The sequence below is a fragment of the Pyxicephalus adspersus genome, chromosome 8 (genome assembly GCF_032062135.1).
Source record: "Pyxicephalus adspersus chromosome 8, UCB_Pads_2.0, whole genome shotgun sequence".
Classification (NCBI taxonomy): Eukaryota; Metazoa; Chordata; class Amphibia; order Anura; family Pyxicephalidae; genus Pyxicephalus; species Pyxicephalus adspersus.
Window position 1 is genome coordinate 19,349,189 of NC_092865.1, and position 22,665 is coordinate 19,371,853.

The 22,665-nt window shown below is 40.1% G+C and overlaps 2 protein-coding genes across 2 annotated transcripts in view; one reads left to right on the plus strand and one right to left on the minus strand.

Moving 5' to 3' along the window:
• The first annotated feature begins 1,370 nt into the window (after positions 1 to 1,370).
• DMRTB1 (DMRT like family B with proline rich C-terminal 1) lies at positions 1,371 to 6,741 on the plus strand. The gene is made up of 4 exons (XM_072419203.1): positions 1,371 to 1,707; positions 3,285 to 3,484; positions 5,044 to 5,236; positions 5,692 to 6,741. Exons 1-4 carry the CDS (start codon positions 1,446 to 1,448, stop codon positions 5,712 to 5,714), a joined length of 678 nt encoding a protein of 225 aa, XP_072275304.1. The 5' UTR covers positions 1,371 to 1,445; the 3' UTR covers positions 5,715 to 6,741.
• Positions 6,742 to 10,330: 3,589 nt separating this feature from the next.
• GLIS1 (GLIS family zinc finger 1) overlaps positions 10,331 to 22,665 on the minus strand; it is a 94,127-nt gene continuing 81,792 nt past the window's right edge. Inside the window, exons 8-11 of the mRNA XM_072419671.1 lie at positions 21,179 to 21,311; positions 13,433 to 13,605; positions 12,471 to 12,581; positions 10,331 to 11,765 (exon numbers count right to left, since the gene is read on the minus strand). Coding sequence (XP_072275772.1) covers positions 11,620 to 11,765; positions 12,471 to 12,581; positions 13,433 to 13,605; positions 21,179 to 21,311 — 563 coding nt within the window. The 3' untranslated portion in view covers positions 10,331 to 11,619. The remainder of the gene's footprint in view (positions 11,766 to 12,470; positions 12,582 to 13,432; positions 13,606 to 21,178; positions 21,312 to 22,665) is intronic.

The following is a 22,665-nucleotide window of genomic DNA, read 5'->3' on the forward strand; positions in this document are numbered from 1 at the left end:
CTGGTTGATTACATTACAGAACTGAATGAGAGAGGAGATCTCTGCATAGCAATATACCAGATTTCTGAACATTTTTAAAATAAATTTTTCTCCATTTATGAACACTGATGTCTGGGGTGGATTTGAAATACAAATATGCTTCATTCACATTGTGTGCGGTGCAGGGTGGTACACTGAGCATTACATGTCTGATATGTAAGAATATATATAACAATATCTCATGTTCTTGCTATACAGTACACTGCATTGTGTTGCTGCAGGTCCTGCTGCCATCATTTCTGTCTATTTCAATATATTGAATGGGGTCTGAATCACAACAGTGAACAATGTTGCAGCCAGACTCATCCATCCTTCCCACCGCTCCTCTTCTCCTGCATCTCTTTGTGTTCTAGCCCTATTTTAGATTTCAACAGCAAGGGACTTGACTTCCATTATGGCTGCTCATCCCTACTTTCTAAAGTGGTGATCATGTGTGAATGGGGGGAGGGGGGGGGGTCAGTTATTTTTCATTTTGTAAAGGGGGGGCAGTTATTATTTCTTGGGCGGGGGGAGTAATTATGATTTCTGTGCACTGTGCATGAGCTCAGTACAAGTAGTAGCACCAAAGATACAGTGTAGTGAGGGGGCGTGGCCTGCTATAACACATATATGGTATTGAGGGGCGTGGCATGTTATTACTTTGTAATGTACATATATTATTGAGGGGTAAGGCCTGTTATTAACACACATATATGGTATTGAGGGTGGGGCCTGGTTTCGATACACATATATGGTATTAAAGGAGCAAGGCCTGTTATTAATAAACATATAAAGTATTGAGGGGCGGGGGCTGTTTTTAACACACATATTTGGAATTGGGGCGGGGCCTGTCATTAACACACATATATGGTATTGGGTGCGTGACCTGTAATTAACAAACATATATGGTATTGAGGGGCGGGGCCTGTTATTAGTTTGTAATGTACAAACAGTATAGTATTGGGGCGGGGCCAGTTATTAATACACAAATATGGTATTGAGGGGCGGGGCCTGCCATTAGTTTGTACTAAACATACAGTATATAGTATTGGGGCAGGGACAGTTATTGATACACATATATGGTATTGGAGGTGGGACCAGTTATTAATACACAAATATGGTATTGAGGGGCGGGGCCTGCCATTAGTTTGTACTAAACATACAGTATAGTATTGGGGCAGGGACAGTTATTGATACACATATATGGTATTGGAGGTGGGACCAGTTATTAATACACAAATATGGTATTGAGGGGCGGGGACTGTTATTAGTTTGTAATGTACATACAGTATAGTATTGGGGCAGTCCTGTAATTAATAGACATATATGGTATTAGTGGGCGGGGTGTCGGTGGTCACGGGGTCCCTGGAGCAGTGAGGTGATTTCTCCTGGTCACTAAGTTTCCTCTGTCACTTGGAGCCGCCGTCATGTCTTCTCCTACCCCGGGCCGCCCTGTCAGGACCCCAATGTGCTCCCGGTGCCGCAATCACGGGCTGCTGGTGTCGGTGCGGGGTCACGCTAAAAATTGCTCATGGAAGGAGTGCACCTGCTCTAAGTGCGCCCTCATCTCCGACAAACAGAAACTCATGGCCTCCTACAGGATGCTCCGCAGAACCTCCAGCACCGGCGCGGCCTCCCCCGAGGAGAGGAGCGAAAATCAAACCGTCACCCGGGCCAGCCGCCGACACGGTAATCTAAGGGGCCGTACATGAAGTGTGTGGGGGAGGAATTCTACAACAACCCCCCTGTAGTGCTGATCAGGAGGGTACAAAAAATGAAAACTAATCCAGCCGCTCTTCATTATATGACACATTTCAGAGCATTTTGTTCTTTGTTGGTGAAGTGTTTCGATTGATCATAGGAGTTTATAAGGCTTAGACAGCCATGATTTCCCGTTATCTGCACCCCATCCCATTGTTTACAAATCTCTTCCTACCCGGTAACCCATAGCAACCAAGGCAGACATATTTACATTATCATATCATAGTCAATCCTGATTGGTTACTGAGGCTCAGACTTGGAACAATTCTTGTTGAGTGAGGCCGGATGTTTGTGGGCCCCGTGGGACCCAGATACCTTGGTTAGGGTGTAGTCAGGTCTTTTTTTATCATTTTCACCGCGGATATGATCAGATCTGCTACCAATCGTGTGCTCGAATGACAGATCTGATCTGATGGTTATCAAAGTCCAAAACACAGCACGCACCTGTACAATATTCCTTCCGATCGGCCTTCATTCATAGAACGTCATGAGAATCTGATTATCCATACACACAATACAACTTGTGTACTTTGTATTGATATTTCCCTTCACATCCAACCAGGAACCCAATAATAAAATGCTTACTGATTGAATAATGATCAATGATTGCTTGCTGGATCTGATCATTTTATCTTTTTGAAGTTCCCATCGTCCAGTTCCTTGCCAAGCTCTATACCCGATCACACACCAATCAATCAATTTGTAAATGGTTATTGATTGGATGAATGATAGAGAACACTGCACATCTGTTTTATAAATACTGCCCCCTAATGTATGAATATGGATAATAATGGAATATATGTGTTTACCATAGCAACCATGCTATAATTACCCCCCACATATTACTATAGGTAACAGTAAGTACATTGTATATAACAACCATGGGAATACAGATATCATTCATTGTTCTGTCTATTTATAAATCATTCATTGAAACATTCCCTGCTGGAGACACAGTTACTGCCATAGAAACACATGGACCTGGAAGATTGTTTACCAGTGAATGTCAGATTCCCTCTATATAGACCTCTAATAATATTTGTTTTGTAGTATATGTGTACTGGGATTTGTGTATTGTTATATATATCAAAGGTCTATTGTATTTTCATTGTTCTGGATGGTTTAGGTTGAGATATTTCATTTTCCATCGGTCATATAAATAAGCCCGGATAATACACCAACTGAATAAGAAAAGTGACACCAAACGCATTAGAAAAATTTTAATAAATAGCTTTATGAAAAGATTCTGGACCATCTCCTCTTTGTTGGCACCTCTGCTATATGCGTCACTGACTTTTTAAGAACTTGCCAAGTCTCTGAATATGTAAATGATGATCACATGCAGATAAATTGTAAAGAAATGATTTATTATTTTATATTTTACCCAGTAATAGGATCATTATAAGTCATTAGCACAATTTACATCACTAATATTTACTGCAATTTCCATTATAGAGATTTCTCACATTCCTGTCATTAAATAAGTAATGTGTTTTATTTTGTAGCATTTTCTCCCTCCATGCTTTCCTCTGAATGTATGCCAGGCCTGGTGAACTATGAGCGAGAATCCATATGGATGTACCCGGAGTACCCACCGCTGTACCATTACCCTGCCTTCCCCATGGCCTTTCCAACGATGGGATTTGGAAACCCACCTTCTCCTCATTCACCCTTTCCAATGACATCTATTCAGCCGTATCGCCCAGTGAGTATAGTGTTTGATGGTTGTAGATGTACGGAAGTATAAAGGTGGGGTGTACAAGTCATGTGATATCTGAGAATACCCAAATATTTCTGCCACATTCCTCCCTATGTATGCCCCAGTAGCACACCATGCAATGACTGATGGTATTACATGCTGATGGAGACCTTGGGAGCACAAGAAGCTGAAGTCATGTTCTGCATTGGCATGGTGGGTGCTGCCACAGAAAATTGCCATCTTGTAGTTAGGTAGTAAGGAGTGGTGGGAGCTTAGCAGGGCATTAGTTATACAACAGAGCAGATAAAGCAACTTAATTTACTTACAAGTTTTCCTCCTCTGTGACCCTCATATACAGGTTTACAGCACCAGCACTCCAAGTTTTGTTGTCCTAGAAGTAGATTGACACAAATATCCATGCTTTTAAAGTTCATCTGCTTGCTTGTAATTTTATTTAGCCTTTTCTACTGTATATTTAATGCCAGTGTCACAAAAGGTACACAAAAACCCATAGCAGTGCATTTCCAACGACAAAAGACTGAAACATGCATAAACGAGTGATGTATATACAGCACCATTATGGAGAGGGGAGGGGGAGAACATAGGAGCGGCACCCTACTGTGCTCTCTCCTCTTCACTTGCATTGCAGTCCTTCATGAACGACGTGGGACGGTTGCTGTACACATGTCAGATTCTTGTCTGATACTAGCCCAGAGGTGATAACAAGACGAGAATCATCGGACCATCTTGGGGTATAGAAGTGAGGTCGCAAATGCAGAGAAGGCAGAGTGAGCAAACGTTTGCTACAAGACAGCTTTAAGCTGCATACACACTTCCAATAATTATCGTTGGAAACAAACGACTGATCGGCCGAAAATCGTTCACAAAAAAGGTGACCAATGACGTCGACGAACGAGGATTGTCGTTGGAAATGAACGACCGTCACAGCGGACCTGATTAGCCGACAATCGTTCGCTATCTATCGTGTGTACGGTCGTTCAGTGATCGTACATGTTTCTGCAGTACAGTTTCTCCTTTACATGTCCCTCCCTGCATCATTCAAACGATTGTATCTAGCGTGTGTACACTATTGGTGGATTATATTTGAACGATCATATCGTTACAGCATGGACAGAGTTTTGCACAATACGATCGTTCAAATATATTCGTGCATAATCAGTCGTAATCGTTAGTTTTCTAACGATAATTATTGTAAGTGTGTACCTAGCATTAGATGCCCAAAATAACAAAGACAATGGGAAGGGGAGGGATTTTGGACCCATCACATTGATAAAGGTAAAATATTGCATTACATAGATAATAGACAAAGGATTTATTAGTAAAAATGTTTTTTTTTACTGTTATGTTACACTTGGAGTAGATAATGGCTTTAAATAGTACCTGTACAGATTCTAGGATAACCCAATGGAGGAGAGCCGGCACCTATGCCACTGTCTGTATTTGCTGCAACATTCTGAGCTCCCCAGAAACCACCAGACCAATAAATCTGGGAAGGGGACCCCCATTTACTATATAACTATGTGTGTGCTTTTCTGTTTTTGTAGCTTGAATGGAGAATGGAGCAAGATAGAGCAGGAGCAGGAGATTTCCGCAGTCAGGGCTACTACCCTCCATTCCCTTCATTCATGCCCTCTACATTCCTGCCTGGAATGCATTACATGCCTCCACACGTGCCCATGAGCGTCAGCATGAGAGCAGAGCCCAGCATGAGAGCAGAGCTTAGCATGGACGTGTCTGGTGAGTGCTGCAAAGGGGGACGGGAACCAGTGAAACTATTAGCTTAGTTGGAAGCCAATTTATTGAGAAGGGGATGCTGCAGGTTAGAAATGTGGGCACATAGCTGTAGCAGCCTACACAACCTGATAGCTGACAGATTGCAGTCTGTTCTGATAGGTGAGACTTCAGCATGTCCTAAAGCTTGCCCAACTTTTCCTGCATTTACAATACCCCCCCTTACCTAGGGGTAAATTCCCTCCTCATCCTGCCAAGGAATTTTTGTTTGGATGTGCTATCAGTGCAGCAGCAACAGAGGAGGATGTTAGCAGCTAAATGTATCCCTGGCAGGATTGTTTTTTTTTTGTAGATTCTGACCTCAGTTTGCTTCAGCTAATGTGCAGAAATACTTTTGTTACCTAGAGCAGATTATTGATAAGTTCATCAACCTTTTTAATGGCAATGTATTTGTATTCTAGCTCCTAGTTCTGCAGAAGAATAGAGCCACATGATTATGAAGGAGAGAAGCGAGATGTCAGGGAGCTTCATTACTAATACAATGGAAATGATGCGTTGTAACTGTTCACCAACAACAGAAGTTCAGGAACAAAGTGTTCTTACCAAAACCAAATTAATTTTTATTGAAGACTTGAAAAATGTTTTTTGTCTAGTATTTTAAATGAAAAAATGTTACCTAATTGAAAATATTGGCCTGGAGTTTGTCTTTATATTATTTCCCCACAACTTACTGCAGTACAAATTTAAATGAAAAGTGGAAGCTTATGTACCATGAGGTCAGGCTGGCAGCAATGCATGGTGTTGTATGCTCTACCATGTTTCAAGCACTGGGGAATAGGAATATTTAGGCAGTTGATTGGATGAGGGGAGCACGGGGTGGAGCAGGGCCACAATGTTCTTTTGTAGTCCAAAGAGCACGCAGTTGACATAGAATGCTGCAGATTTGCATAATGAGTGTTGTCACCCCAATGGCCTTGTGGTACAACAGAGATGTGTAAAATAAAATTTTGGCTAAAAATGATTTTGAACTTGTGCTCAGGCTCCGGCTTAAATCACATCCAGTGTCCCATTTTTAGGTTTTGTTTAAAGTGATATGTTCCAGGTGTATTGTTTTTTGTATTTGTATTGTATCTGTTGATAAGTTGTTATGTGGGCTGGCATATCAGTTGCACTTCTGCTATTTTCTGTATTCTGCCACCACGGTTTTGCACTGTTGTAACTTGTTTTAAAGCCTAGATTGTTACAATAAATGTTCGCTGAAATGCACCAAATGGGCCTGTGCCCATTCTATATAACCCATGCAACCTATAATGCACTACAACTCACAGATGTGCCTTGTGTTCTTCCATGCTCAGGGAGAGGCCATTAAATCTGACCTGCAACACACACAAAGGTGTGAAGGGGTTCCTATAGAACAGGAGTGGTCCATGTTAGATTATACAATGTGTAGTTTTGTGGTGCATAAAATGTACATTGCAATTGTTTAACAATAAAAGGTTACAAATATTGAATGACATTTGTCTCTTGTTTATTAAATATTGTTCCTAAGAATATTCTTCCTAAAGAACAATGACATTGTTTTATACTGTTATGTAAACTAAATTTCTCTTTTTCTATGCAGATGCAACAAATGTAGTGCAGCCTTTTTTATTTTTCCATCTCACAAATGTGCAGGGAGAGCAATCTTTTTCTGAAATAGTATTCTCTATCAACTATTAACTATTCTCAGTGTTATCTGTTCAGCATAGGAAGTGTATTCTGTGATAGTTCATTTAAGGTGGAATAAAAGGTAATTGTAGCCCCCACACACACTTCTGAATATTTTGCATACTTATGGTAGCTTACAAAGGCTCGTATAGAATTCATTCAGTCTTATTTTCTAGGTCCCATGGGCTTCTATGAACAAAGTACTTCTCTTCATTTCTCCATAAACACTTTTTACCAAAACTTTCTCTGATGGATAATCAATTACTGACGTTGAAAAACATAGACAGATCAAAGATTCTCCACCAGAGAATGTTTCAGTGAATCTCAGATTCACTGCTTTATAAATAGACCCCTAAAATCAGCCTTTCTTTATCTTTTTTACATGGGGGGGAACCTTTGGAATAACTTTCAGGTCTTAACCCCAGGCCATAAATACTATATTCACAGCTCATTAGCATCAGGGTCAGTGAAAATTAATGCCTCTTACATTGCTGATAGAAAAAAAGATCATTGGTGTCGCTCAAATTGACCTGAGACACAAAATGCTCATTGCTCAAGGAACCCCTAGGAACATTGTTTTAGACAATATCATTGCATCCTGCAGAAGTTCCAATAGAAATCAGAATTCATACAAGTGTAAGTATAACTTTCTGTTCTGCTTATGACAACTCCTGGCCGTATATATTGCATGGATCTCCTACACCAAGGAGGGATATTCCCAAAATCAGGGCCAGGGTATCATTATAATATAACTGTGCTGTCATACTTTTAACACCAATAGTCAAAGCAACTTTTTTTTATTTTAAATCTCAAAAACCCATAATCAGTGCACCCTTCCTCTTAGCACCCACAAATTACAGTTCCACTGAATGTTACAAATGAACAAATCTCTTTCGTGTTACATACTGGGCACCTATTTACACTCGTCAGACACTTAACATGTAATGTGTGGTGTTCGCCACTAGATGGCGCTGGAGAACAGCCTGGTCACTAGTAAGTTGTCCAGGTGCAATTTTATACAATGTATCAATAACTCTGCATTTCTATTGGTCAGTATTTGTGGTGTGGTCAAGAGGGGGATGTCTCCAGTTTGCACCTGAACAAGTTTTTTTGGCACACAAGGCAAAACTGACAAAGTAATCCCTTCTCCAAGCTGAGATAAATGGATTCTTCACATCCACACTTCCACTACCTCACAAGGTATAGTTGGCCTATGGGAAAGATACAGCAACTAGTGGAGGGGCAGACCTTCTGTGGGGGATAATGCTGGACAAAAGTTGAGTATTGTAGTGAAAGCTAATTGTGTAATTAGTGTTACAAATGATTCACATTTTCCATTTTGTACAGACCCCTTTAAAATGAATTTGATCAATATCTGTAATAAAAATATCAATAGAGAAAGAATGCCACAGGAAAACATACCTGTAGATGAAATGATGGGATTCTAAGGGTGCACAAAAACTGCTAAGGGGTAGCATGTGGCCCCCAGGCTGCTGATTGGATATATATGTTTTGTTATCTACAAATGATTGTGTAAAACTTTGTAACAAAAATATTACAACACATAAAACAAAACAAAAAAGCCACTCTAATTTCACATTTTGTTTCTGGAATTCTATTTCATCTGCACAATTACAGTACGCTGCAAAGTCTGAAAGTCTTAATTATACAATTCTGGTTACATGGAAGAGAAGCTTTACTCGGAAATGTTCTGTAATGGAATCCATCTGACCAGTCCTCTTTATTTAATTTCCTGTTACTTCTAATTATTAACTCTATTACTCTTATTGGAGAGCTGTTACTGCTTTAACAAAAAGATTTAGTGTTCAGCCTGAAGCACATAGGTCTGAAAGCATTGTCAGTTTTATAGACCTTGTAATTGAATGCAGCTTAGGACAGAAGAGGATGCATCAAGGTTATAATGAGCGCTCAAGACTTCTTAGCATTGCTGTATTTGGGGCACAGCAATAGAAAATTTACCATGAGCAGTCACTATTTTTTTGTAATGACCTGATTGTCTGCCAGATTCAGATAATTGATCAGGCAAAATCACAATTATAAATCTCTAGCACTGCTGATCTGCAGTCTCCTAGCAGCTTCTATCTACATTCATTTTTAACAACTGCTGTGTGATTTCTCTTGCTAGGTTTCTTGATGATAACAGTGGATCATGTCTGAGCATTGAGCGTTGGCATGTCCTGATTCCATTGGCAAGGTGTGTGACAATTCAAAAGAGCAATGAGGCCCAGAGCTGGCATCCTTTGAATCTTTATGGCAGAATTATCAGGTGTTATTTTATATTGTATATATATATTTACAATACTTTTTCAAGCTTTTGAAGGTGTTAGAACCCCACCCAGGTTTGTATTGCTATCTATGTATGAGAATGCAGAACCTTTAAGAAGCAAATCAAAGCCCTTTAGCACAGGTCCTTACACTAACATTCCTAGCTGTCCACAATACTTGACATTTCTATGTATTAAGGAAAATGTGACCTACCCCTGTGATAGTGAATGGTCTAGAAACCATTCAAAGACCCAAGCAGTCATGGTTTGCCTACACCAGGGTTTGCCTACATTTTTGGGGTGGGTGGGAGTACACTAGGCCAGACCTGCCCTAATGGCTCCGCCCACCACCTGAACTACCGGCTAGGCCGTATCTGGCCTAGGGCCCAAGTTTGCCGACCCCTGGCCTACACCATTAACTTTGGTGCATGGTGCAAATAAAGGTGGTGCAGCAAGGGATCACTAGTAAGGTGAATATTGGAGGGTGAATATGAGGGATCCCTTTAAACAGATGACACTGTCACATTGCCCTAAATAGGTAAAAGTGACAGCCCCCACGGTGTTCATTTTTACAGGTAAGCAAAGTGACCTTCCCAGGATTTCTGGGGGAACATATGATTCACCTCCTTCCCTCCAAAATGACAGCTCTGGTGCTTGATAGATCTGAGCAGAGTAATGCTACGTACACATGTATGACTTGTCGATGGAAAGAATCTTTCACAATCCTTTCCAACGACAAAAGTCTGAAAGATGCATGAACGAGTGGTGTACATACAGCGCCAATCTGCTCTATGGAGGGGAGAGAACGAGCAACGAGATCTGTACAAACACCAGATTCTGGATACTAGCCCTGAAGCGATAATCGAACGAGAATCATCATGTGTACGTAGCCTAAGCAAACAGGATAAGCCAGAACAGTTTCAGGGGTCAAATGAAAGTAAATCTTTTATCTGCATAGCTAAAGCACAGGGTCACTATACTAGGAGTAAAATTGACTTAATCCTGCAAGCAAGTTAAAACTTTAACAAAAAAAACCTTTCACAGCAGTACAACAATTCTGTATAAACTCAAAAAATACAAACTCCAAGTTAAAGTCTGTCCAGTTTTATTGTTCTGACATAAAACAGAAAGTATAAAATATAATAAAAGATGTGATAAATCATATATACATGAGGTCTGTGCAAGAGAATATTAGAAATGTGAAATATTTTTTAGGAATAAGAACAATAATCTTACTAATATACATTGATTATATGAAATCAAATTTCCAAAGTGCCTCAGAGTCCGTCTGTGCCTCCAGGTGCTGCAGAGGGCTATTGCAGCACCACATACAGAAATAATATACAGGAATAATTATTAAAGGGGTTTTAAAGTTAAATATATATTAGGTATTTGAAGGAACACCAATGCACCCCTCTGCCACTGGAGACCCAATTAATCCAGTCCATGGACAATACCCAATGTCAAGTATATTGTCTTAGCACATGGTCATCAAAGAGCAAAGTCCTCCATAACCACCAGAGCAAGGAAAGAATGTGTTAAGTAGTCTCCAGCACTGAAGGCCAATTTCAAATCAGCTAAGTACATTTTGAGTGTGTCAAAACCTAAAGGGGTCCACAGCTTTATGGAGTAACAGCCTGGGTGGAAAAGCCTGTGCCCCGCCAGCATTCTGTCACAAAAAAACCTTGCTCTCTGTATGGAAGAAGTAATCACTCTGCAGCAATGTGCATGTGCTTGAGCTTTATCAATTATCAAGTAGCATGAGCTTTGATGACCAGAAAGCTCTAGCTGTGACTCAACAGGGGGCGCCAGATCTCTGCAGAGGGACTACTGCTCACACAGAGGGAGCAAGGATCCTTCTTTGCAGCCTGCTGGTTTTTCTACTTTGGCTGAGCTTTTATTGTGTAGGCACTTAGAATGTGCTTAGCTAATCTAAAATTAAAAACCAATTGAGATTTTTTAGGTGCCATTAAGGATAGGGGTTCTGAATAGGCAGTGAGCATTTCTTTGCAGTAGAACTGATGACCAATCTTTAAAATGTTTTTGTTCATGGACTTCGGAGAGCAAAATCACCCAACATATTTGTGGTTTCTGGTTGCAGGCTGAGTGTACTCACATCTTTTAGATACCCCAAATCCCAGCCCCTGCACATAATGTGGGTGGGATCCAAGAAATGTGTCGCCCTCCACCAACAAATGCTGAATAATGTAGAATAAATAAATAACTTCCAAGTCCGACCATGGGGTTTCTTTTTCATTACCACCTTGTGAAAGGGGATGTAGCAAGAAATGAATGCTGGAAAATCTGAGCTTTTGAGATACACCAATCAGCGGCTTTCCACTAGTGTCCACGGAATACAAATGATTTGATGGAGCTGGCCTTTAAAGCAGACACAGTCTAAGTGTCAGTATAAATGGAAGGAATCTGCGGAAGGCAGTGATCAAAAGCAGCATGGGGAAAGAAGTCTCTGTCTTGAGAGCAAATTGATCTGATGTCTTCTGATACACATTGAGCAGCCACACTGCTGCTGTGCAATTCATACCCTGCGGAGATAACAAGGCAAAAATAAAGGGAAGGTCAGTGACGGCAAGAAGTGATGGAAAGGGTGCGGAGAATAAATTGTGCTCAGTTGAGGTTCCTAAAATCACCTCTTATTGTAATCCAAGCAGCAAATGTAAAGCTGTATAATTTCACGACAAAGATACAAATAATTTGGAAAATAAAACAACTCATAAACATGTAAAGAGCTCTTTTTGCTTTGGAGAAAATAAAAAGAATATTCTGCGGTGACACACAGGCTCCACACCATAACGTGTGTGTGTGAGCATAAATTAGAACATGCATGCATGATAGCAGAGCATAGGGCCCCTGCTGCTTCCATTCTTCAGTGCTCCACAGGTTGGAAGTGGTATTGGGTTTAGGACTTGGAGAAGTAACAATACATTTCCTAATTCTAGAAGGGGGTCCTTTGTGCTCTCTATCCTAGTTGTCAGCTACTTTAAATGTGGGAAGGCAGCAGCTACAGTGAGCAGTTGCTGCAGGATCACATCAGAAAAACTGCCAAAAATGGTGAGCGTGGCATTGAAATCTGGACCCAGAAGCCCAGTGACTATGGCCACATCTTCTACACTGCGGATGTTACAGTATAATTTGCTTCAACAGCTGAGACCCCTTATACCCCAGCTTCTATTGCAGCTGTATATCTATAGAAAGGGAGAGGAGACAAAAAGAGAAATGTATGGTAGTACCTATAGACTGTCCGGTGGCAACTTGATATTGGTTTGGGTCCAGTGACTCTCTGCTTAGACAATGGACCTCTCGATAGCACTCTGGGTATTGCACAAAATTGCTCTGAAATTCTGCCAAGAAAACAAAACTTTAAACAATCTGCATTGTAAATAAATCTACATTCTCTTTAGGTTTCAGTTATCGAAGTGTCAGTACATCAGCCAGTGAGATCCATTTACTGATTTGCAGGGGAGGATTCTGTGTATAGAATGAGAGAATGTAAACATATAGGCCACAATAGAGATCAGCAGTGTTCGTTTCAAAAGTGGTGATTGGTTCAGCATGTCTATGGACCTTCTGATTGACAAGTAATAGTAATAACAGTATAGCAATCTAATACTTATCACCTCTCTGTTTATATGAAAATCCCTGGTTTGTATGTGGCCCCTGAGGTCTGGAGTTGGACAGGCTTCAAAAAAAAAAATCTTTATGGAGCCTAGACATTAGACATCAAAGACATCATGTCTAGACATCAATAACTTCTGGAGCAAGCTGTGCTTTGATATGCAAAAAGAAACAACTGCAGAGTTTGTCTTGGTCATTAAAGCATTACAAGATGTTACAAATCAGCTCAGCTCTCAAGATCACCCACAACCTCAGCTGTGTTTAGAAAAAGATTTGTTCTGCAATTCATGCAAACAGTCCCCTCCCCCTATCAAGCCTCAGTCCTGCACACAAGCGAGCAGGGAAGCCCGTTTATATCTAGGAGTCATTTGTATGTCAGATGTCCTTAACTCGGGGACTACCTGTGTGTGTGTGTGTGTATATATATATATATATATATATATATATATATATATACATACACACACACACAACAAAAAGTTATATCTTGTATCTTTCGGGACAGCAGCAATAACAGCTAGAATCAGGTTACTTTGAATACACATACATTCCCATTGACTCTAATTTGTATACACACCTTGCACATGGGTGGCTGTGGGACTAAATGTGCAGTAAGGTTTCCCGGTAAGACATTGCTCTCCACTGGGGGATTTATGGTGGCAGCTGGGTGAGGATCCTCGGTGAAGCATTGGAGAGGAAGCCACAGATTTCAAAGGAGCGGAAACGTTTGCCAGATTAGGGGGGGATATCCTGTAATATACAAAGAAAAGTCATATTGCTTATTTGCATTTGTGAAATGGGGTATAATGATTTTAGGTTTAAGGCAAAGGATTATGGTATTGCATTGGAGATAAGCCAGGAAACAGGTCTTGGCTGTCCAGAAAAGCACATTAGAGCAAGCTTATAGTGTACCATTTAAATTAAAGGCAAATACCAAGACTTCTAAAACTATTCTTTTGCTTGGCCACAAAGACACTAGACATGTTAAAACATGTAAAGAGAAGACAAAATTTCTACAGAAAACCTTCATAATGACTGTGGATCACAATGGTGGAAATATTATGGTCTGGAGTTGCTTTGAGCCTAGGCAACTTGCAATCATCAAGTTTGAATTCTGCATCATATAAAAGTGTGCTTGATGACAATGTAAGGCCATTTGTCGAAAAGTTGAACCAGCATTGTATCTGTTAACATGACAAACAATTATTTCTTAAAAATAAAATATTCATTGCAATACAGTTATAAATTAGGAAGGTCCAATACGGCTTTAATTATTTAAACTTGTGCACCATAGCTATGCCTGGATATAAAAATAAAAGAAATTCAGCAATATTGGTGATGGCTTTCTCGTTATTTTGATTTTTAACAGATCACTCAAAATGTTGGCACACTTAAATTTTACTATCACACCATCCGCATGTATGAATTTGTTCCCAGCTTTCCATCCAGTTGTGGATCAATCCACTGGACTGTCCCCATATTCAGCACAGCTATTTGGCCTCTGACCAGCTTCTGTTTGTTGATGTCTCCTAGAAGCTGTTCTGATTTTTTGACAACATAGTAACCTGGACAAGACCCATTTGTCATAGCAGCTGCAGCTACGAAACGATGCTGCATTAAAACCTGTACAACCATTCCCAACTTCATATTATAATATCACACACAACTGTTCTTGGCTACCTATACACCGGGCATCCAATCAGCTACACCAATAAAATGGAATGTTACTACACAAACCTAAACCTTAGAACAATTAGAGAATACATGTTTCTAAAGATTGTTAAAGGCAAGTTCCAGCTTATACCATGTTGAATATATACACTACTATACACAGTATGTGTTTTTAACTGAATTGAGCACAAGATGTGTTAAAAGACAAAAACTCTTTTAATCTTGGATATAGAGGGGATGGTTTTTACTGCTCTATTTCTGGATTAACCCCCATTGTCTCGGTAACAATGGTTTTGCCAGATAGTCTCAATAAAAAACAGCAATTCTTACTAATGTAAGTATACTTTCCCAAAGTATAGAAGCCTGGGGTGCACACTTGTGGTGGAAAGCAATGCAAGCTGCTTCTATGTGCCCAGGAGCTGGAGATTGCACCATAGGTGAACACGATTGGATGATTTGCACTGTCATTTGGTTGTCATGAGGTTCTTCTCCAAAGAAGAAAAAAGCAACAATGTGTCCAGAAGCAATTTGCTGCAACTTGTTGATTTCAGCAACAGCATGTAAATGCCTGTACATTATGGTTCCCAACCACTCCCTTTTAGATGCATTTAACTGTCAGTCTGAAATGGCACTAAGAGAGACTTCTGTGAAGTCCATCTCCTATCAAGGTACTTAAACGTTTCACTATTTTAAAAAAAGAACAATAAAAAGGGGAATGGTATGGGGGAAGAGTTTTAGCGGGTCACACTTGAACTTCCTATAGCCAGGAAAGGTGGCAGCTCTGTTTTTCTTATATCAGCTTCTAATGTATTTTGATTAGCTCACAGTATGTACAGTATGCAGTGAAATCAAAGTAAGCAATTTTAGTACAGAAGAAGAGCCGGTACAACTTTGAAAGTCTGAAGGTAAGGCTGTAGTTCAGCTTCAGTTTTAAAGACATTTAATATAAGGTTTGGTAAAACTATGGATACAGGAAACCTTCTTACCCTTTAAAGGGGATCTGTACTGGGAGTTTATAAAAGAGACCATTGCTTAAGACAGCGGTCGCCACTGGCCGGTGCGCCCCCGAGCGAGTTAGGAGAAGGACCCCGCTGGGAGGACAAACTGTTTACATGTCCCCGTATGGATCCCAGGTTCAGGAAGTGGGACGGTTGTTTCTCTGGACACAAACTGCCCACTCTCCTGCGATGGGATCGGTCGGGTTCTGGCATCATGACGTCACGACAGAGGAAGTTTCTTCCCCTTTGAGTGACCCCCAGCTCCCCCCAACATGCGTGGTCCAGAGTCAGTAAATTTAGTGGTCCGTGAGTCTAAAAAGTTTGGTGACCACTGGCTTAAGACATTTTAAAGAATGGGAATTGCCCGAAATAGAACTGATCTTTTGGTTACAGTAGTTTCAGACACCTGTGGCGCAAGTCATGCTGCAATTGAACACATAAACTACATACCTATTCTGGGTCAGTGATTTAGAAGGCATTACCCGCGGAGGATGAGAACAACAAGCTAGCAAGCTGTATAGAACCAGAAAAGCCACGAGGGCTTACATAATCTCAGTATAAGTTCTCTTTATGGCAGAATAGATGGGCCAATTCATTTTCTGCAAAAGAACTGCTAACAAGAGACTTTAAAAATGCCAAAATTAAGCATTCCGACAAATATAGACCTAGGATTATCTCAACCCTTTGTGTTTCCCAAGACAAGAATATCTTGTTGATCATTCCATCATTGCTCTTGTTAAAAGAGATATTTCCAAGCACATCCATTCCTTTACGTTCAAATATTAACCACAAATGCTTTGTTCATGCACAGAATTTTGAGGAAACCTTAATCTCCATGAAGACGACTTGAAAACTCCATTTGTTTTTTATTTTTGTATAATGAGAAACTGTTGCTGAGTTTCCAGGGTATGATTCGAATTTATTTCTCTGCTGTCCAATAAAATCTTGTTGTGTAACTCTGTGACTTTCTCAATATATAGTTGTTATTTGAACTGCTGTTTTGTGCGGTTTTTGTCCCGTCTCCTTAACAGTCGAAAATATGTTCCCAGTATTAAGACAAAGCCAGATCAATGCTTTTAGTACTAGCTTTGGCAATTTAGCCAGTCACCATTAAATACTTTTAATAGCTTATGTAGCCCACGCAGGGTATAGCTTAGGGGTGCCTGGGGTGGCACATTGCCATTCACACATCATATTACTGTCAGTAACACATTCCCGTATATATTAAAAAGGCTCAGACTGACGCCCCACCTGGCAGAGCAACCAAAAGGCCCCTAATTGCTGTCCTTCTATTGTTTATAGATTTTTGTTTTAATACTATTAGTTCTGGTAATCATTGTCACTAGGAAAGAAAGTGGGCTAAATTTAAGAGTTCCTTGCAAATGGATGAACGTTCTGGTGCCAATGAATGGAATTTGCCGTACTTTAGAGAGTTTTCTTTTTAAATCCTGTTGCATCTTTAGCGTAGGGAGTGGAAGACCCCAAAAGGACACATAAAAACCACATTTGATTCAGATCCACGTTGGGCTATTCCCACATATGGCAGTATCATCCTTATCCAGCTGGTCTGTTCCCATTGCAACTTGTAAACATCCATAAAACAGCTTTGTGATGCCATATTTGTTGTCACCAGGGGGGCAAAGAGTAGCCCCTTCCTCAAGGTGAGTACCAGGCTTCATATTGGAAATCTAAAGTCACACGGTTGGGTAGCTCACTTTGGTCAAGTGACCTTTACAAACGTAGATGTCAGAATTATATAGAGATGCTCCATGCATATGTGCCTGTCAATGGGCTATGGCCAAATCCAGTCAAAAACAAAATAAAATATCATAATTTGCTTTTTTTGGACCTTTTAGTGAGAGGTAAATGCAATTCTCCAGCATTTTACACACTAAACCTATTATCAGGGTAAAGTTTTAGGCACATATAAAAGGCACACATTAATGCATCTCTGTAATCATCAATACACCACTCAATGGCCCGATTTATTTAGGCTCTCCAAGGCTGGAGATGATATTTTTATCAGTGAAACTGAGTGATCCAGCAAACTTGGAATGGATCTGGTCCACAATTCAAAACATTTGCTAATAAATGAATTTGAAGAAATCCATTCCGGGTTTGCTGGATCAACCAGCTTCACTGATGGAAGTGTATCTTCTCCAATCTTGAAGACCTTTAATAAATCAGGTATCAACTTCTTACAGTTTACTGTACAGTGTGTAGAGCAAAGCACAAAGAGGGAAAGGAATAGAAGCACAGTGTTATGTGCTGCAGTGCATACTGGTTGCAGGGGAAAGTAGAATAACATGGAAAAAAACTCATCAATTTGCTGCTTCTTCTTTCCCTATACAGTCATAGGGTGGGCAGGAAACTTGTACATGAAAGTGAAACTGCACCAGGGAAAGATCCACTCCCCTGTATTGCAAAGCTGTGTAAATCTCATTATTTAATGGGACAGAAATACAGTAGAGTAAATCCTATCCTAAAACAATATACTGTAAATATATATATATATATATATATATATATATATTTATACCTGGAGGTATCTATTTACCTGGGGTTCTTCTTTAAACTCATCTCCCCGGTAGTAGGCATATTATATTATAATCTTACCTCTACATATGGGGGTCCTCGGAATCCACTGGGCCCCTGGTGTATTTAACTACAACATTGACTACTTCTGCCTACCAGTTTGTGTTGTTTGTTTTGCATTTATAGTTTTGCAGATAGAGATGTTTTTATTCCTTATTTTAAACTGATGTAAAATATATTCACCTGGTAAGTCAAATGTGTTTTTAAAAATCTCCACTATTTGACTTATTATTTTTATAGTCACATCTTAATAAAAAATATTTATTCAATATGTTTTGACCATTACAAATTCAGTGGACAAAAAAGATTTTGTGGCTGCAGCAATTAAATTTGCAGTGAATCAGCCAACGTACAGACAACGGCTACTGGAAAACCTTTGAGTCTAATTAATGTATGAACTGGCAGCTCTTTACGAGGTTCTTAGCAACTTAACGATTAATTTAGTAGGTCATAAATTATTTCTTTCAATTCCCCGAGCAGAATGTTAAGGACCTCCATAAAAGGGGCTTTAAGAGCAACTGTTGGTGCGCAGGCTGCAGGTTTCCTGAGTTGTTCAGACTTCACAAACAGTAATGGTGGGACAGGTCCAGAAGTGCGGCTCTCTGTATCTCGTTCATGGTTTTCAATCATCGGGACTGGAGGCCTGACAGACTGACACTTGACATCTCCGGGCCTTTGCCTCCCACCCCCAGAGTAAACAGCGTCCTGATGCGGTCACATCCTGCCTTGGCATTTGCAAGTAAATTACAAGATAATTTTACTGAAATATTTAAATGTGCAGATCTCTGGGAAAAGGGAGCCCATTGCTGTTTTTGGCATGGGCTACAATACACAGCTTACCCTTTAAATCAGTAATGGGGAACTTTAAATAAAAAGAGTCCAGAATTAGGTAGAATAACTCCATAAGGGGGCCAGATGAGTTCCACTGAGCTCTGAACTTATGTAATTGCTGAAACATTTTATACCACACTGAGGATCTTTATACCTATTTTTAATTTTTACTAGAAATGTTTGTTTTTACATACAAATAAAGCCTGAGTGGCGTATGAATATAAAATAATATATATGGAAAAAAGGACCATTGTCTTTGTCCTTAAATATCTCCCAGCCAAAGATAAAACAATTAAAAAAAACACTCTGTAATAACTCTTTATCAACTCTTTATTAACATTGCCCATGACATAATTCAAATTTGCATTTGAATTGTTTCCGTATTCTAGGTTAAATGATACCCCAGTCAGCATCATTTACCCAGAAGGCATGCTGTAAGTTCAGTGTCCTGGAGCCACCTCATCAGATGGCACTATCATGGCACCCTGCAATCGCAATGTAACTGTTAGGAAACGCTAATGGGGCTGGCGATTCCGTGCTGTGCACCACCGCAGTATCATACACAGCCTATTGTCACTTGCAGCAGCAAAGAGTAAAGAGAAATAGCAGCAGCCTATGCTTCTCTTTAGCCTTGTAGCCTGATGTATTTTATGGCATCCCCAGCATCCATTGTTAGGCTGTGCGCAGCTGAAGGTTATTCTAGAGACTGATCAGTTCCTGACTCTTTCCTGCGCTGCCATGGTCTGCTGGGACTTTATAGGCTCTCAGTATAGGCTCCCAGTCACCAGGGCCTGTTGTAGTAATAAAGAGGAAGTAAACTCAAAAGTGCCTAAAACAAAAAAAAATACACTTACTTTCAATCCCGCACAGCAGTTGTTTGGTCCGGAGGTACCGGTATCCATCTCCAAGCCAACGCGCCCGGCGACGCCATCTTTGCCTCTTCTTCCTAATTCTTCTTCCTACATCACCCATCGCAGGCACAAGATGGGGTGATGTAGGTTCAAAAAAAAACTTGCCGATCTCACTGCGCATGCGTGAGATCGGCAAATTTTTCTCTTTTCAAGAAAAGGCTTTTTCTGCGCATGCCCAAGATGCTTGGGCATGCGCAGAAGGGGCACCCAAGAGGCTCCCGGGATGCGCTCCCATTCATTCTAGACTGCCTAGGCAATCGAGAATTAGGAGGCAGTACTGCACCCTTTTTTATAAAAAAAACCTAAACAGATACTTATCCCTTATATAAACGGGTTGTCTACCCTTTTTATGTAAAGTGACATTTCTGAGTTTAGGTACAATTTAAGCTAGGCTGACTTGCTGCTGGTGTGTGAATTTGTGTGATTTACTGTTCCTGACCTATCGTTTGTATGCAGCCTGCACCGACCTTTTGCCTGTGACCCCAACTCGGACAGATATTCTGTGTATGACCTCTGCTCTGTATTCTGGACTTGTCTCTTGGCATCTTGGTGCTGTTTATTTGTAGGCTCCTGGCTTGTCCTGGGGGCAGCCGAGTGTTTGAAGACGCAACCAGTCTCCCAAGGCTGACTGGGGGCTTACTAAAGGTGAAGACTGTGGTGTTAGATTGGGGGACTGGTGTCGGTGAGTACTGGTGCTGACCCAAGTGACACTTAGTGGAATGTCCTGGAATTGCACTTCTCTGGTTTGCCAAATCAGAGCTGTCAAAGACACACAGTTTGCAAAAACTTTATATGAGGATATCTACTGGTGGCCGACAATAATGTACAGTTGACAATTGAAAATCCAGCCACTGATAATCCGGATCCTTTCGTTTTCCGGCATGAATTTCAGAGCGCATTTTAAATACAGCAAATGAACATGTTCATTCACATTCACTTTGATCTGTTGATTACTGTTTTGAATGATCACAATGATGCTTGAATTGCATGGCCTAGGTTTATACTCAAGTCAAAATATTTATTCTGTTGTTTTTTTCCAGCTAAAAGTAGGTACTTCGGTTTATATTCCAGTATGTATTTATGTATATATGTATGTTTGTATGTACATATTCTAAAAGCCATAATCCTAACAGAGAGGTGTTACTTAAATTGTGAACCTACAAGCTCCAGTAATAAATGCCCAGCCGTTTTCACAGAACCTCACGTTTACTTACATTCCAACAACAATCCCTAATAACCTTTGGATTGCCTTGTCTATCATCATATTTGTACAGACAAGTCAACATTCAAATTAAATGACAGACTTGGTATACCCACCTGTCTAGGGCACTGTCAGTGACGGACATCAGGCAGCTAGAAGGGGCCTCCATATCTGGACATCGTGAAGAAGCTGAAGTCATTATTCCTGGGTTCATAATACTGTGGTTATTAGAAGATAAAGTATACAGACCTGGAAATAGGAAAACTTGTTTAATTACCATATTGCCATGCTATAAAGAGGAAACATGATTAGATAAAAACATGGAGTAAAATACACTGCTATTGACATCCCTCTTCAGCTAGCATCTTAGGTGGTTGTCTACACCACTGGTTCACAGAAAAATTTGGATTTTAATATTAAATCAAAAATAATATTCTCATAAATTCTTAAATTCTGAATGATAATGTTTGCCTTTATATTCCTCTAAATTCACAAACTGTACTAGAGACAAAAAAACAAGGGAGGAAATTATGAATTTAGTGGTCCGTGAGGTCCGAAAGGTTGGCGACCGCTGGTTTACACTGTCCATCCTAATTTTATTTTTAGTAGAAGTTTCCTTAAAAAACAGCCTAGAGGCAGAAAGTCAGGAGAGATAACTGGGAGCTGCTACTGCTAACATGTTCTCTAGGCCACAAGTTCTGGGGCCCAAACTAAATAAAGAAGAAAGAATATAAACATCATGTCATGCAACCACAGAATATTTATTGACACAATTGGACTACATTAAATTATGAATAATACAAAAATATACAGTGAAATAAAACAACATGTTCATACACACGTCACGTTCTCTCTACTTTTTCTAGACCACGGATTTCTAACTCAAGTCCTCCTTTTTTTTAGCCCAAGTAAAACCTAAATATTTTTTTCAGGTAAGCAGCTAAGAATTCTGTTTCCTGTAAAGAGGCTAAATAGGTACCTTCACCCACCCTCCCAGGAGATCTAACTGTGTGGCCCCACAACCTTTTCCATTCAACAGTCCCTGCTGGACACTTGCATGCATTACATGCATGCCATAGTGCTCATTCATTCCCATAACTAGGTTCATACTTATTATGGATTGGTGAAAAATTGGTTGATTCCATTGTTATATTTGGTCACAATAAATAAAAAGAATAAAGGTAAATTTAGCAAACATTTCACAAAAGTTGACTCATTTTTGCAGAAATGTATTTGCTTATTTCAAATACTTAATACAAATGGAATGCACTTCCATCCAGAGGAATGAATAGGGATCACAGAGCACATGGACCACGAGTTTAGGGCACTTAGAGGTTCACTTTTTTGTTGTTTAGATTTAGTGGGGAAGGATTATGACCCTATTATTATTATTATTATTATTATTAATAAACAGGATTTATAAAGCGCCAGCATATTACGCAGCGCTGTACATTAAATAGGGATTGCAAATGACAGACAAATACAGACTGTGACATTGGAGGAAAGGACCCTGCCCCGATGAGCTTACAATCTAGGAGGTGGGGGAAATATCAGACAATAGGAGGGGGGATACGTAGTGGTGGGAAATAGTGACGGTTTTAAA

Excerpts from the sequence above, each read along its gene's own strand:
- DMRTB1 (XM_072419203.1), top strand. The coding sequence starts at position 1,446 with ATGTCTTCTCCTACCCCGGGCCGCCCTGTCAGGACCCCAATGTGCTCC. Across the intron at positions 1,708-3,284 it reads CCGGGCCAGCCGCCGACACG|CATTTTCTCCCTCCATGCTT; the intron begins GTAATCTAAGGG and ends TTTATTTTGTAG. Across the intron at positions 3,485-5,043 it reads CTATTCAGCCGTATCGCCCA|CTTGAATGGAGAATGGAGCA; the intron begins GTGAGTATAGTG and ends CTGTTTTTGTAG.